Genomic DNA, 15,659 nt, shown 5'->3' with positions numbered 1-15,659 from the left:
ATTATGTGTACTTTTGGTGACAAAAAAGGGGAAGAGCTGAGTTGTAGTTCAAGTTTGAAGTCAGTATGTTGGCACAATTTCTTTTTTTTTCAGGAAGGTCAATCATTTTCATTTAAGACCTTCAACTGATTGAACGAGGCCCACCCACATTGTGGAGGATTATCTGCTTTACTCAAACTGTACTGATTTAAGTGTTAATTTTCTAGAATGTTTGAACAAATATCTAAGACTAGCCAAGGTGACAAATAAAATTAACCATCGCAAAGACCACTTTAGACCTTCTAAGTGTCAAGTGAGCAGCCTGCAGTTCTTAAACTATGAAAGCAGAGAAAGTGCAGAAATTGAGGATTGTAAAGTGACTTAGCCAGGATTTTCAGGGCAGCAAAGGCTTAAAGAGCTGCAGAGAATAGTGGTGAGGGGAACTACTGGCCTGGGTGGGATTGCGAGATTGGGACAGAATGGTATATACTGGGTTTATTCATAACTAGGCGCCCTAAGTTTAGGGACGGCAGAGATTAGACCTGTGTCGGCTCTTTCTTCCTCAGCACTCTTCCAGAGGGCACCCATATGCTTCTCAGGGGTCCACAGATTGCACCCTCTAAAGCCAAAAAAAAAAAAAATCTAATCCAGAAGAAGGGAGATAAGAAATTCATAAAATTGATGTGGAGAGGGCAGCAATGAACAAGCAAAAGAAAAAAGACAGAAAGAAAGAAAATACAGAAGGAAGGCTAGGGAAGTTTCATACAGGAGATAAATCTTTTCTTGGTATATGTTTCTCCCACTAGACCTTTAGCAGACCATGTCTCCCTAACTTACCTTTGTATTCTCAGGGACTTTCATTATGCCCAGCACATAGCAGGTGCTCAAAAAATTTTGGCTGATGGAATGGAGTAGCATTTGATACTATCTCAGAGGAGAAACATTGAGAAAGATAAAGGATGGAGGAAAAGAGGCAGAGAGTGGTGCTGTGCTAGGGGAAGGGGGATGGTGGGCAGGGAGGGTGATTTGGCTAGATGATGGAAGAATCAGGCAAATCAATGGGTACAGTGAAAAAAGTGTGTTGGAGGGTCTGAGTGCCTGCGTGAGGGTTATTCCTTAACTGTAGAGGTTGTGAGGAGCATTTGAAGGACTTTAAGTAGACAATGACGTGGTCAGAACGCTTTTCTGGGAGAATTTTCTGACATCTCAGGCAGGGTAAGCAAGGGAGAGGATCTGAAAATAGGGAGGATAATTAGGAAAGACACTACTATAGTGGTTCAGGAGGGAGATGAAGAAAGGCCAAGTCTGATATTCTAAGGAACAGAGTAGTGGGCTCAGGTGGAAAGAAAATAGTGGAGGTAACATACACAGTAGTTGGTAAGTGATAGCACTTAAGAAACAGAGAAAGATAAGACTCCCAGATAATATTTATAGCTTGGAAAACCATGAAAAGAAACAACTACACAGGAAAAGCAGGTTGAGTGGGATGGGGAAGGAGATAAGACAACAGGAACCCCTCTGGCCCTTTCCTATGGATTCCCACCAGGAGGTGACTTAGACGTGTGGCAGGCTTTCAGGCCTCAGTAGCCCCGCTTTGGGCCTACTCTGTTTTTCTAGGCATTTACCCATTAGGGGATAGGTAACTTCAGGTGCTGGATTTGGAAACTATATTCTCTGTTTTTTCTTTGTTGCACACTAATTGTATTAAAGTTGCTTTCCATTAAAGGTCTTACACACTAGAGTATGTTTTGACAATGCAGTGGAGGGCAGAACCCATTTAGAGCAGGCAGGTTTGGGGCTGGGGTACCCTTCACAGTGTCCTGTAACAGGACTTTCAATAAACAAGAATGAGGAGGCAAAAAACAATTGGGGGTCTACCAAGAAGGAGAGGCCCTGATCATGTACCAGGCTTTTTGTTGGGACCCAAGAGGGCTAACATTAGGAATAAAGGTGAAAATAGAGTTGATTGAATTAAAGTGATCCAGGTTTTCTAGTGCTCTTAGCCTAGAACTGCCTGCCAAAAGCAAAAGTAAATTCTCTCTGATAGAAAAATGTCATCCAAAAATAACCTAGGAAAAACAAAATATGCTTGGAGACATTTTCAGAAACAGAAATAATAAATAAACAGGTCTTGGGCAATTTAGATACTGGAGTTATCAGACCTAGATTTTAAATAAAGATCATTAATTATTTTAAATAATTATATCCTTGAACTAATTATTAGTTCAAGGAATTAAATGGATTTTTTAAATGTGAGAACTAAAATGTGCAATATCTGATTTAAAGATTTCATTGGATAAATTTAACAGCTGATTAGATATGGCTGAAAAAAGAATTACTGAACTAGAAGAGAGAAAATTATCCAGGCCGAAACACAGAATCAAAAGGATGGAAAACATAGGAAAGTGTATGAAAAACACATGAGATATAAAGAATAGGTTTTTAAAATATGTAACTTTAGCTAGGAGAGAGAAAGTGGAGCAATCTTAAAAGAGAAAATGGCCTAAGAATTTCCCCAAATTGATGAAAAAATAAAGGCACAGATTCAAACATCACCATGAACTCCAACCAAGTCAAATTCACAACTAGAAATCTTATTAAAACGAATTTAAAAAACTCAAAACAATGAGAAAATCTTTCAAATTGGGGGGGGGGCGTCTTACAACCTTCAAAAGAGCAATAAGAAGACTGACAATTATATTTCTTAACAGCAGATGAGAGATTTAGGTTGAATATAATCACATGGTAGTTATCCATCCACCGGGAGATATAAAACATAAAAGAATATAAGGCTACCTAATAAACTGATGGATTGGATAACACCAGAATGAAAGGGAAAAGCCAAGGAGAGGACCCCATGGAGGAGAAACAGAAAATGGTCAGGAGGAATTCAGCAAAGTAGGAAAGGAGACACAAGTCAAGGCAGATGATGCTAAAACAGTGGTTCTCAAACTTTACAGCACCAATCACCTGGAGCATTTGTTTAAAATAATAGATTATAGATTTCTGGACTGCACTCCAATAGATTTCGATGCTCCCTATGGTTCTGGATAAGACTTGGCCTCACGTAGCTGGTACAAATTTTTAATCTACAAAAATTGAGTACAAAGAAGAATGTTTATGTATTTATTTTATAGCCAAGCAATTTCTATTGTGAACCCCCATTCCAACTGATAGCAGAAAATCGGATCAAGGTCAATCATAGGTCAACTCAATTATGTAGCATGTTCAGATTAAATAAAAACTGGGGAGGGCCTCCCCCGTGGCACAATGGGTTGAGAGCTGTGCTGTGAAGCTGTCTGCAGCCTCTGCAGAGTGTGTTGAATTCCCAGCCAGCCAGGGAGATTTCCACATGGAGCGGCAGACCTCTCTTGTCATGCCCACTGCTTCCCTCAGCAGTGCTTTCAGTCTGTCTGCCTGTTCTGCTCCCCGCTCTGTCTCTGGTGAATCCTCTCACCCTCCTGCACCTCTGACCTGTAACCCAGCAATTGTATAAATTTTTTTTTTAAATCTTAAGAAAAAACTGGGGAAATTCAGAATTTTGTTCTTTCCTGTCCTTCTCCCCAGGCTAGCATCTACAATGGAGAGACTTGGCAGCATGGAATGGAAGACTGGGAGGAGGGATACATAGTTAAAGTTTGAGGTTGTGATTCTCAGCAGCCCTCTATGCCACCCACTGAATGTAGAACAGTGCATTTGATCTTTTGGTCAGAATTATCTTTCCGTGCTTGTGTCTGCTGAATTGTGAGAGTCCTTGAGAGTGCATGATCATAACCCATCACCCTGTACTCCCCTGGAGGTCCTCTTGCTTTCCCTTTAGCTAATTTCTAAGGGGACAGAGAAAAATTTACCTTCCCTCCAGTGCCACCCCAAGATCACGAGCTGTGAAGTGATGCTGCTCTGAACCTCTCTGCTCTCGGCATCTCCAGTCAACTTATCTCCTACTTTGCAGTGCTTGCTTCTCAGGTTTCCAGGTGGGAAACTGGCACAAATGTCACTTGTGTTGTAGATTACCCCAAACTCTGTTAGAGATGGTCACATCCTGCCACCTAGGAACAGGCTAGCAGGCAGAGATCTTCAGCAGACTCTTGCTCTTTGCTCTAGCTCCCCTTTTGCAGCCTGAGGCCACCCTTCTGTAGAGGAACAGCAAGGTGAGCTAATCTTTGTGCCGTCTCTTTCCACTCTATTAGTGTAGCATGAAGCCTATGTCCTGAGTCTTTCAGCACTTTCCTTTGATACTCAGAAAATGCCATGGAGCTGAAGAAGACCTTTTTTAAGGGATCATGTAAATCAGACTTCTTCATACTATTTACCATGCTTATCTTACCTAAAAGGGTTTCTCACTTTTTCAGTTTTTTTAATGGTTCATGCTTTTGATGTCAAAACTAAGAAATCTTTGCTTCATCACAGGTTATGAAGATTTCTCCTGTTTTCTTCTAAACATTTGGTAGTTTCACATTTTATACTTTGATCTGATTCAGATTGAGTGGAGAGGAGATTTTGACCACATGTGACAAAGGGCTCACATCCAGATTAAATAAAGATCTCCTACCATTTGCTAAATAAAAAGTCAGTATGCAAAAATCAATTGTTCGTATAGACCAACTGTAAAAAGAAGAAGTAAAGTTTTATAAGATCTCTATCTCCATCTCTATGTCAAGTACCTGGGAATAAAACTAACAAAAGGTGTGTGAGACCCCTACAAAGTAAGGTATAAAACTCTAAAGGAAATTAAAGATACCCCAAAATAGAGAGCCATACCATACCCACAAATTTAAAACTTTGATGTTGTAAATATATTAATTTTCCTTAAATTGATCTATAAATCCAGTGCAACCACAACCAAAATCCTAACAGGTTTTTTGTGGATCTTTACATACTAATTCCAAACTGTATAGGATATGATAAAGCTACAGCAACAGAGATTGGTATTGGCATTAGGCCAATGGAATAAGGTCAACAGAATAAGAGAGCTAGTAAATATATCTACTCTTATATGGACACATGATTGACAACAAAAGTGGCACTGAAGAGAAGTGGGAAAGTTGGTCCTGGAACAATTATATATCCATCTGGAAATTTGTGATGGGGTGGGGGGAGGGGATGATTCATCGAGGGTCAAAGAGCAATTACCAAAAAAGAAAAGACAAATCAGACTCATTAAAATTAAAATATACCATTAAGAATGAAAAGGCAAGCTGTAGAGTGAGGAGAGAGATTTACTGATAAAGGGCTCATATCCAGAATATATTAAGAATTCCAACAAGTCAATAAGAGAAAGATAGTTAACCAAATAAAAAAAGGAAAGCCCTCACAAAAGAGGAAACCCAAATGGCCTATAAACATGAAAAAGGGCTTAGCCTAATTACTGAGAATGCAAATTAAAACCACAGGAAGATCAGACTGACCATAATTAAAAAGTCTGAAATACAGAGTGTTGGCAAGCATGCAGGGCAACAGGACTCTCATGGACTGTTGAAGGCCATGTAACATGGCACGTACTCTCTGCAAAAAATTTGGCATTATTACCAATGAAGATGGCAATGCCAATCCTAGGTAGAGCAATGCTTACAATTGCTGGGACAAATTGGAAACAACCCATATGACCATCAACAGAAGACTGGATAAGTAAAATGATATACTTATACCCTAGAACACTACACAGAAGTAAAGTGGAAAAGTGACACAACAACATGGAAGCATTGTAAAAACATAAGTTTTGGTGAAAGAAGCCAGACACAATTCACATTGTGCAGTTCTCTTGTGAACTTCAACAACAGACTGAACTGATTGATATATCAAAATTTCCATTTAGATGTAAAACTGTATAAAAAGCAAGGAGCACGTTATCATAAAGGCCAGAGGGGAAAGAAGAAATTATGAGGAGGAAGGGGGTCGACACAGGAGGCTTTTGAGGTTATTTTGAACTCAGTAGTTTATGTGGGTATTTATAATACTTACACTCATACACTAAGCTACATAATAATGTATCATCACTGTTCTACATCTCCTATTAATAATAAAAAGGGTTTAAAGTATTTCTTACTGGTCTGAATCAGCATTCTAACTTACACTTGATAGACTTACTTTCGTTAAAAGGCCTAGCACTGATCTTTTGGATGTAAGTGTGAACTTTTTATGTCATCCTTTTAACAATACAAAATCTGCAACTAGACACAGAAGAATGGGAGTTCTTTGTCATTTCTGAGAATGGTGACAGGCAGTGAGGACACACTTTTTTAAAATCTTGAATATTCTAATCCTAAAATAAGTACACAAGTAGGCAGGTGCAGAGACTTGTCACAATTCTGTGGCCTGGATGAAATTATGCACGATGGCCTTCGGTGTTTCTGAGCCATGCTCTCTTTGTTTTGTCCTCACAGAGCTCTTCAGGAGTGATGCTTTTTCTGATAACAATTGAGCATGGAAGCGGCAATCTTATTAAACAATTATAATCCAATGAGCTAGTGAAAAGCTGCTCAACATCAGTAGCCATCAAGGGAAATGTAGGTCAAAACCACAGTGGATGTCCCCTTTTTCCCTCTAGGAAAGACAGATGGTTAAGTGTTGGTCAGGATGTGGAGAAATTGGAACCCACACACGGGTAGGAACCCACCTTGCAGGTAGGAATGTAAAATGACACAGCTTCTTTGGAAAACAGTTGGGCCATTCCTCAAATGGTTAAACAGTTGCCACATGATCCAACAACTCTCCAAGAGAAGTAAAAACATGTGAACACAAACACTTGTACAAGAATGTTTACAATTGGGGGCCTCCCTGGTGGCACAAGGGGTTAAGACGCAACCTATGAAGCTCACCACAGCCACCACAGCACAAGTTAGATCCCGGGCCAGGAGGTGACCCACATGGCACAGCAGACCTCTCCTGGCTCGCCCGCTGCTCCCCTCATCAGTGTGTTTCGGTCCATCTGCCTGTTCTGTTTCCTGCTTTGTCTCTGGTGAATCCTCTCACCCCCCAAAACTCTGGCCTGTACCCCAGTTCTTATATTCATAAATAAATAAATCTTTGAAAAAAATGTTCACGATACTGGAAAATTGGAAACAACTCAAATGTTCAATTAACTGATAAGTGCTAAATGTGTTTTATCCTTGAAATGGAATAGTAGACAACCATAAAAAAAGAATGAAGTACTGGCAAATTCTACAACATGGATAATCCTGGAGAGCATAACGCTAAGTGAAAGGAGCCAGATAAAATATACATAAAATGTCTAGAATAGTCTATTTCATAAAGACAGAGTAAATTAGTGATTGTCCAAGATTGGAGAGGTGAGGGGTCTGTCTAGAAGGTGACAGATAAGGGGTGCATGTTTCTTTTTGGGGTGATGAAGATGTACTAAAATTGAATGATAATAACTGCATGACTCTGAATTGAGCAACTGGACTATCTACACTTTAAGTAGGTGAGTTGTATGGTATATGAGTTATATTTCAATAAAAACTTTTGAAAATGTCATTCTCTTTTGCTATTTACCAACCCCACCTGGCCCAAAATGCCCCAGTATTTAACACCAGACTTCACCTCTTAACAGAAACATTGTATAGATAAACCAGAAAAATATAGCAAACTCTTCCCTGGATGTTGGTGCCTTGATAAGCCGTGACTTTCCTGATGCTCCACTGACACCAGTTCATATCCTGTGTGGCATCCTGGGCAGCACCGACCCCTCCACCTGTAGCAGAATATCTAGGTGTTTGCTGAAATGGCTGCATTGTATATGTGCGTGTGTGTACGTGTGTGTGTGTGTGTGTGTGTGTGTGTGTGTGTGTGTACAAGTGACAGGTAATTTTGAAAGGGAAGATGGAAAAGAGAACTATAACAAAATCTCTAAATGTATTCTCAGGCAGATCAACTTCAGAATAGAAATTGGAAACCTGGAAAGTGATTGTTAAAACCATGCATCTCTGCAAAAATATGAAAAAAAAAAAAAAACTAGACATGTCTCAATTTCTTTTGGAAAGACTTCACATCCCCCAGTTTGAAGACCTGAGTTGTAGCTCAAAAGCTTTGTCTTTCGAGACTATAATCTCTGCAGTGAATTGGTAGAGCTTCCTGAGCAGCAAAAGCCAAGAATCCGAGTCTCATTTCACATTCAGCTGTGCAGGGTTCAAGGTGATAAACCCCACATGCTTCAGCCTTGTGAGGCAATTTTAATGTGAGACAAGGGGGGTGGGCTTAAGAGTGAGGAAAGGAGGAAGAGGGAGGGAGGGAGGAAAGGAAGGAAGGAGATTGGTTGATAGATCAAATTATGATCCCACCATATCAAAGAGCTCCTTTTTCAGCCAACACCCAGGAGATTCTGGTTCAGATGGAGCGGGCAATGGTGTCCGTGCCTGTGAAGAAGAATGACTGGGGAAAATGATCAAGAGGACAATGCTGGCAGGAGGCATGGTGGGAACAGAAGCCAGGCTGAGTGGATGAGATATTGATCTGGAAGTGAGAGATGGAGCCGCTGTACATGAACAACATTTAGGAAGGTCAACTGAATAAACAGAAGCCAACAGGAGGTGGGTCTTAGAGCCTAAGCTAGGAGGACCCTAAGAAATTGTGAGGGGACAGAATGGAGAGATAGGGCAAGATTCACTTTGAATCATGGAAGGACACCTCTTCCTCTGAGGTGAAGAAGCAGAAGCACTGGAGAGATTTTTTTGGCCAATATGACATTATGGAACTCGGCTCACCTGACCTTTCTCTAGTGATCTGGTGACAAAAGGAGAAGTAAGTTGGCTGAGAAAGAGGAGAAGGGAAGAGCAAGGCCCCAGGACACTCGAGAGGACTGGAGAACAGCTGTGGGAAGGGTGGCAGGAGTGACAGATGAGGGGAGCACTGGGCTTGGTGGATCTGGCAGGTGTGTATGTGTGTGCATGTGTGTGTGCATGTGTGCGCACATGCATGCATGCACACACGAACTGATGGATGAGAAAATAAGTAAATTCGTAATGAATGAGAATTATATATGGCTATATGGCTTTCAAGGAGTTGTCTGGTTTCTTCTAAAGCGCTTGGATCTGGCAGACCCTGGTCTCCCAGCTTGGGGATGGCAGTGAGCTCATCAGAGGTGAGGACTGTCCAGGGTTGAAGAAGTGAGAGATATGGAGAAGGGGTCAGCTATGAAGTATCTAGGTCTTGGCCTGCAAAGAGGAAAGGAAGGTCTGTGAAGAGGGGCTGGTTTTGAAGAGAAAGGTCACCCAAGGGAGAGGTAGGAAGAGGATGCTGAGCAAGTTGAGCAGTACTGAGTAGGAAAGAAGGGGATAGAGCAGATGTGAACCATGAGACTGTCCAAAGTATCCAGTGTTGGGCCTCCCTGGAAGCCTAGGGGTTAAGTCTCAGCACTATCACAGCCAAGGCCTCAGTTCCATCCCTGGCCAGGTAGCTGACCCACATGACATAACAGACCTCTCCTGTCTCGCCCGCTGCTCCTCTTAGCAGTGTATTTCAGTAGGTCTGCCTGATATACTCTCCACTCTGTCTCTGATGAATCCTCTCACCTCTGCATCTCTGGCCTACACCCCAGTTCTTTATGCATAAATAAATAAACCTTTTTAAAAAATGGAAGTCTTCAGCCTTGTCTGTACAGAAGCCGCTAACCCATGGGGGCTCACGTATAAGGCCAGGCCAAAGTGAGGGGTGTTCTAAGTGTAAAATACACACCAGATTCCAAACACTTAGTATTTTAAGAGAAGGATGTTGAATTTCTCATTAATAAGGGTTAACACTGTTTAAATGATGGTATTTCAGATATATTGGGTTTAAATGCAAAATAACATTAATTTCACTTGTTTTTTGCTTTTTTAACATGGCTACTAGAAAAAGTACACATGTGTCTTGCTTTCCATTGCTGTTGCCTGGCACTGGTGGAGCTGCTCCCTCCTGGCTGCATGGTTGTGTCATATCTGTGGCCCAGCACCCAGGAAAGGGATCTGGCACAGAGAAGCCTCAGGGAATGGTGTGTGTGCATGTGTGCGTGTGTGCACATGCCTGCGTGCACGTACGAACTGATGGATGAGAAAATAAGTAAATCCGTAATGAATGAGAATTATATGTGTCTGTATGGCTTTCAAGGAGTTGTCTGCTTTCTTCTAAATTATTGGGGATTACAGGTGAGCACAGAGACAAATGAAAAGAAAACAGAGGTGGTTAGAATGGAGGAAAGCTAGAAAAAATAGGGGGAAAAAAAGCAAATAAAAAAGAATGGAGGAAAGCTCATTAAGGCTTGAGATAGAGTCTTAAAGATCACTTTATGGGACCTAACTTACTACAAGGGCTCAGAGACCTGGACCCTTGCCTCTTCCGTCTTCATTTTCCTTTTTAAAAGTAATTCTACTGTACTTGACTCTAAACTGGGGATGTTTCTAGGCATTTTACATGTATTAAACTCATTTAAACTTCACATCCACCTGGTGGTAGGCACTCTTATTATCCCCTAGGGCTTAGAGGTGTTAAGTAACTCACCCAGGATCACCCAGTGAGTGATGGAACAGGTACTCAACCCAGCCATCCGGCCTAGCATGCACACCTCTAGCCAGGGCACCATCCCTGAGCATTCATCTGGTCTTCTCTAACTTCTCTTTAAGCAGCGAAGCAGGTTTCTCTTTTCCCCTTTACTGACATCTCTTCTAGTCCCTCAGAACTTGTACTCCTGGAGAAACTTCTCAATGAGCCTTGCTTACTAGAAACCTTGCTCACAAGAACCCCCCAACCTCTCCACAAATGAAACACAAATACAACAGCCAAGTCACCCCTCTGCTGCCACCCCTGAGCTTTCCCACGCCACTTCTCCCTCCTCGGCCCAGGAGGCTTAGACCTGAGATGGGCACTCCCCTGCCTTCCTGGGATACCTTGAGGGACATGCATGTTGGAGGAGCATGAGGCTTCACAACTTCAAGATAGCAGATGCCTGCAAAACAGACCCCCAGGCATAGAACAGGGAACTTCCCAGGCATCACCTTGGCAGGGGCTGGGAGCTGCCTCAATCCCACCCACCAGGGACTCCATTCCAGCCTCTGTGTGGGTCCCTCCATGGTAGAGTGGCCCTGAATTTCCACTCACTGGGGGCAGCCCTAGCTCAGATCACCACCTTCAGGAGCAAACAAACTTGAAAACTAAGAAGGAACCAAAAGCCCATCTTCCTCTCTTTCTCTTGCTCTCATTAAATTATGAATAATAATGCATTTACTTATTCTCCCAATTAAAAAGTTGTTTAAATCCTTTGAAGAATCTTGCAAGGCAGCTTGGCTAGACAGCAGGCAGGACAGTCCAGCGCCTCTGGCGGGGGGGCCAGGGTCTTCCACTCGCCTGTCTTTTGGTCCAGCAAGTAGGCATTTGGGTTGATGGTGTAGTCCTTGGTCTGGACATCACTGGCTGTGGTGACACCCCCACATACAAACACCCTGTTGTCACCAATGGAGCATATAGCATGAGACACATCTAAGGGACAGTTATTGGGCAAAAGAGGCACTGAGGTGGTCGTCTTGTTGGCCTTTATCTTTTGCAGATTGATCTCCACACTCTGCCGGTGGCTGCATATGCAGAGGATGTTGTCCTCATGGAACGAGAGCAGGGGGCGGTGGTTGAACTCAATAGGGAAGGTGATACACTGGACCACATCCCCAGTGGTGGTGTCAAAGCAGTCCACCACCCCGACCCGGGAGATGTAGCCCTTCACCAAGCACCGCCCAGTGACAATGTACAGGTTCCGGTCACCCTTGGTAATCACGGCTGTGCCGTCCATGGGGATGCTCATCTTCCCCGCCAGGCACCAGGCCTCCTTGCGCTCATCATAGCGGTAGATGTTGGAGACATACCGTCTTGGGGCGATGCTCCCCCCGACTGAGTACACTGTCCCTCCGCAGGTCACCATGGTGTGGAAAACAAGCCCAATCGGCAGGTCAGGCAACTTGGTCCAGGAGTTGTCATCCATGTCATACCGCCAAGCTGTCTTCAGCCCTGAAATCTGTTCTGTGGTGCCCCCCGAGATGTAGATGTAGCGACCAGCAGCGGTGGCACTGAGTGCTGCTGCACGGTAGGGCATCTCTGAGAGCTTCAGCCACAGATTCTCCTGGATGATATACGCAAACACTCCATCGTTGAACTTGCCGTGGGCCTTCTGGCCACCTAGGATGACCACCGAATCCAGCAGGGCTCCCTTTCGCTGGTAGCCCAGCAAGCTGGTCGGCCGCTCCTGCTTGCGATCCATCAGGACACTCTCAATCAGGGTGGCGTGCGACGAGCTGTTCTCCATCCCCATCAGCTTGTTGCTGGCAAACATCAGCGTCTTGTTGGAGACAGCATTCAAATTGATGTAATTGAAGAACTTCTTGAAGTACTTCTCCCGCTCATCCTTCCGGAAGTACACCCAACTGATGAGTGCACTGAGAGCCTGGTCCTCGTTGAGCACGTGCAAGTTCTCATCCCGGAGCAGGCGGCCGAAGATGACAGGTGGACAGCGCATGAAGTGCATGGAGCCCTCAGGACTGGCCCAGTAGTGGAAATTGTCGCGAATGCCCGAGTAAGCCAAGTCTGACACCTCTTTGAGCTCAAACAACTCAGCTAAGAAGAGGTAGCGCAAGCAGTTGGCACGGCGAATGGACTTAATCAGGAAGTCATTGCAGTGGATTCGGAGGCGGGGTGTGTTGAAATACTGAGCCCCACGAAGGAGCTCCTCCACATTCTGCTCTGAGATCACCACCTTACCACTGTAGAAGTAGTCCAGGAGCTGGTCCACTGTGGTTGGGCTCAGGTAATTGGGGTCAATGGTGATGAAGAGCTCATCGGTGGTCTTCAGGTCGTTGCTGGAGACGAGGCTCTTCACCAGCGGAGAGACGGCAGCCAGCACGTTGCGATGAGCAAAGAAGGCATGGTGGTCCACAGTCAGGGCCATGTCCCAGTACTCTTTGCGTTTCCTCTGTTTGTTCAGGTTCTGCAGCATGAAGCTGTTGTAGTTTTTCTCAGTGAATTCCAATTTCATGGTGCTTGTTGCTGGCTGAGGCAGATCAGCTGCAGTTACTGGAGAACAGACTTTCTCAGGCCTTTGGGATTCAGATTGATGGTTGTTTGCAAAGCAGTTGATCAGGGAGGATGGGGCGTGAAAGGGGATGATGTCATAGAATAGATGAGATCATCACAATGCAGGACCACCCTCCCCCCCACCCGGACCTCATTCAGTGGCATGGCGCCTTTCTCCCCTCAGATGGCTTGAAACTGCTAAGGCCATATACCCTACAAGGACCTAGTACCTAGGTCCCAGACTTCAGGAGGAGAAGGAGAAGAGTTACAACTCCCTGTGGGACTTTCAGGCCTCAGTTCAAAACTGTTTCTGGAATGTCAGAGCCAAATTGGTTGGCGGTGTGTGAGGGGTGGAGGTTGCTGTGTGTATAGGGGAGATAAGGGAAGTAAGAAGAGACTCCTCCCATTGTACAAGAGGGAAAGTGAGGGCCAGAGAAGAGAAGGGATTTGCCCAACATCACATGGCCAGTTAGATGCAGTTCAGGACCTGGAACCCAAGTATTCTGTAACTTAGAGGTCTGTCTATCTCCCAGAATCTCCTAACTACTCAACTTACCACAGTCTCTGGTTCTCAGGCCTTAAGGCACCTTCTGCCAAGGCTCCTGGCCATCGGGAGGAAAGCTCTGTGCTTTGACTTTTGACCTATGTGGCCATGGACACCATTCTTCTTCAAAATACAGAGAAGGATGCAAGCGTTGGCCAGGCAGTGGGAAATGAGAGGGCCTCTGAAGCCTTGATTATTTAAGTTCCAAACCCGTCCAACGGGGGCGCTCGCTCCACATTTTTTAAGATGTAAAATGTTGGGAGCTGTGCTGGGTCAGCTCTCTTCAATCAACACGTGTGTGCTTGGACAAGTTGCTCAGACTCCCAACCTCAGTTTCCTCATTTGTGAAGTGGAAAAATAACACCTGCTTCAAAGACTACTAAGAAGAGTTCAAATGAGAAAATGGTGGGCATAGTGTTTGGCTCATAGCAAATATCCAGTAAATGCCAGCTGCCGTTGCTTTATTAATTCCACATCAGTTGGCCGAGCGCGGGCGTTCTCTGCTGCCTCCCTCAGACCCTTGGGCGGTGGCCCTGGGAGGCTGGGAATCCCCTGCCCGCTCGGCGGGCTCAGAACCTCCTCCCGCCACGCGGTGGCGCAGCGGAGTCGCCTCCCGCGGGGAGCCGGGGGTGGACGCGCCGGGCCCCCGCCCCGCCCCGCCCAGTCTCCAGGCCGGAGCCCCGCGGTGCCCGGTTCCTCCGGAGCTGAGGCGCCCTCGCGGGTCGGTCCACGGCGACCCTGGAATTCACAAGGGAGGGTCTCCTACGATCACACACACACACACACACACATCTGCCCCCACTTTACAGATGGGGGGACTGAGCCCCAGACGCAGTGCGCACAGCCTGGCCGCCAGCGAGGAGAGGTCTCAGACTCGGGGCGTCACCCTTCGGTGCCGGGGAGCGGGGAGCTCAGATTCCAGCTCACAGATTCCGCTGCCACTCCCCTCATCCCCCGGGGCATGGGGCTCTCCAGTGCTGGGGCGCCTGTGGAGCTACTGCCTGCACCAAGTTGGGGGATAAGGACCAGATGGAGCACTTCACGGAGTGGGGGCGGGGCGACGGAGGGCTGGGGGGAGCGACTCCTGCGGATGACCCATAGCTCAGCAATCCCACAGAACCAGCCTTTGGGGGTTCCCAAAATGGGAATTAACCCACAGGCCAGGGTGTTGGCGAGATAGCGAGGAGAGGCCTGGCCCTGGTCGCCTCCAGCCTGGTGCTTGGCCCCACTCCTGACTCCGGGGTGTCCTTGTTGCGGGGAAAGGATGTCCTGAACAAAGATATCCAGGACACCAAAATCCCATAATGTCATCACCACCGAAGGGAGGGTTGCTGGGACCTGAGGGTGGAGTTAAGCAGCCAGGTTTGGTATATAACCACAACTGTGGGCCCTGGGGGTCTCTTGGCCTCACAGCTCTTGGTTTTTCGCCAGCTCTCAGAGTGCTGTTGGGATTCCAGCTCAGCAGAACTAAGGCATTCACAAATTTATCTCCCTCTCTTTCTTCCTGATTACTCATTTCTTCATTTCCCCTTCTTTTGTAAATAAACCCTTTATGACCCTTTTTCTGCGTGCCTGCAGTTGAGTATTATTATAAATCCCTTGTAATTGTGCAGGTGAGGGCCCACAGTCAGGCAATCCATTTCACATCAGGGTTGCCCTGTAACATCCTTAGCACCCCTACCAGGGAAACTCAGTGTCACCTGGAGCCTGGCCTTCTGGCTTAGCCATCCCTGACTCAGACAAGTTTTTTGAGGTTCCCCCAAAAGGTCGGACCTTTTGGGGGCATTTTGGTGGAAGAGGTGGCTGTGCCCCCTTTGCTTTTATTTCAGGACCCAGAACACCAAAGCTTTTCTCATCAGACGCTTTCCCTGAGGAAAGTTGGGCCCAGGGCTGTCCCAGAATTTTGAGGGGGTCCAATAGACTAAGTTCCACGTGTCAGACCTTGTACAGCTGGTCAAATTGGGGTACAGAGAAGAGGATGGGCTTGATTGACTCAGAGTGTGCAGAGTCAGGGCTCAGATCCAGAGGTCTTGACCCCTTCCTCCTCCCTGGGCCTGCAAAGGACTGGCAGTCTGGCTGTCCTCTTCTCTTGTTGAACTTATGGGGTTAC

At 45.5% G+C, this 15,659-nt stretch overlaps 1 protein-coding gene across 1 annotated transcript; it reads right to left on the bottom strand.

Moving 5' to 3' along the window:
• Positions 1-11,136: 11,136 nt before the first annotated feature.
• CCIN (calicin) lies at positions 11,137-14,100 on the bottom strand. The gene is made up of 2 exons (XM_037494471.2): positions 13,562-14,100; positions 11,137-13,028 (listed from the first exon to the last, which is right to left on the bottom strand). Exon 2 carries the CDS (start codon positions 12,965-12,967, stop codon positions 11,201-11,203), a length of 1,767 nt encoding a protein of 588 aa, XP_037350368.1. The 5' UTR covers positions 12,968-13,028; positions 13,562-14,100; the 3' UTR covers positions 11,137-11,200.
• Between the last annotated feature and the right edge of the window lie 1,559 nt (positions 14,101-15,659).

Source organism: Talpa occidentalis, unplaced genomic scaffold (assembly GCF_014898055.3).
Source record: "Talpa occidentalis isolate TD23 unplaced genomic scaffold, MPIMG_talOcc4v2.1 talOcc4.7, whole genome shotgun sequence".
Classification (NCBI taxonomy): Eukaryota; Metazoa; Chordata; class Mammalia; order Eulipotyphla; family Talpidae; genus Talpa; species Talpa occidentalis.
Note: the sequence above shows the minus strand (reverse complement) of the source record. Positions and strands in the feature narration are given on the sequence as shown.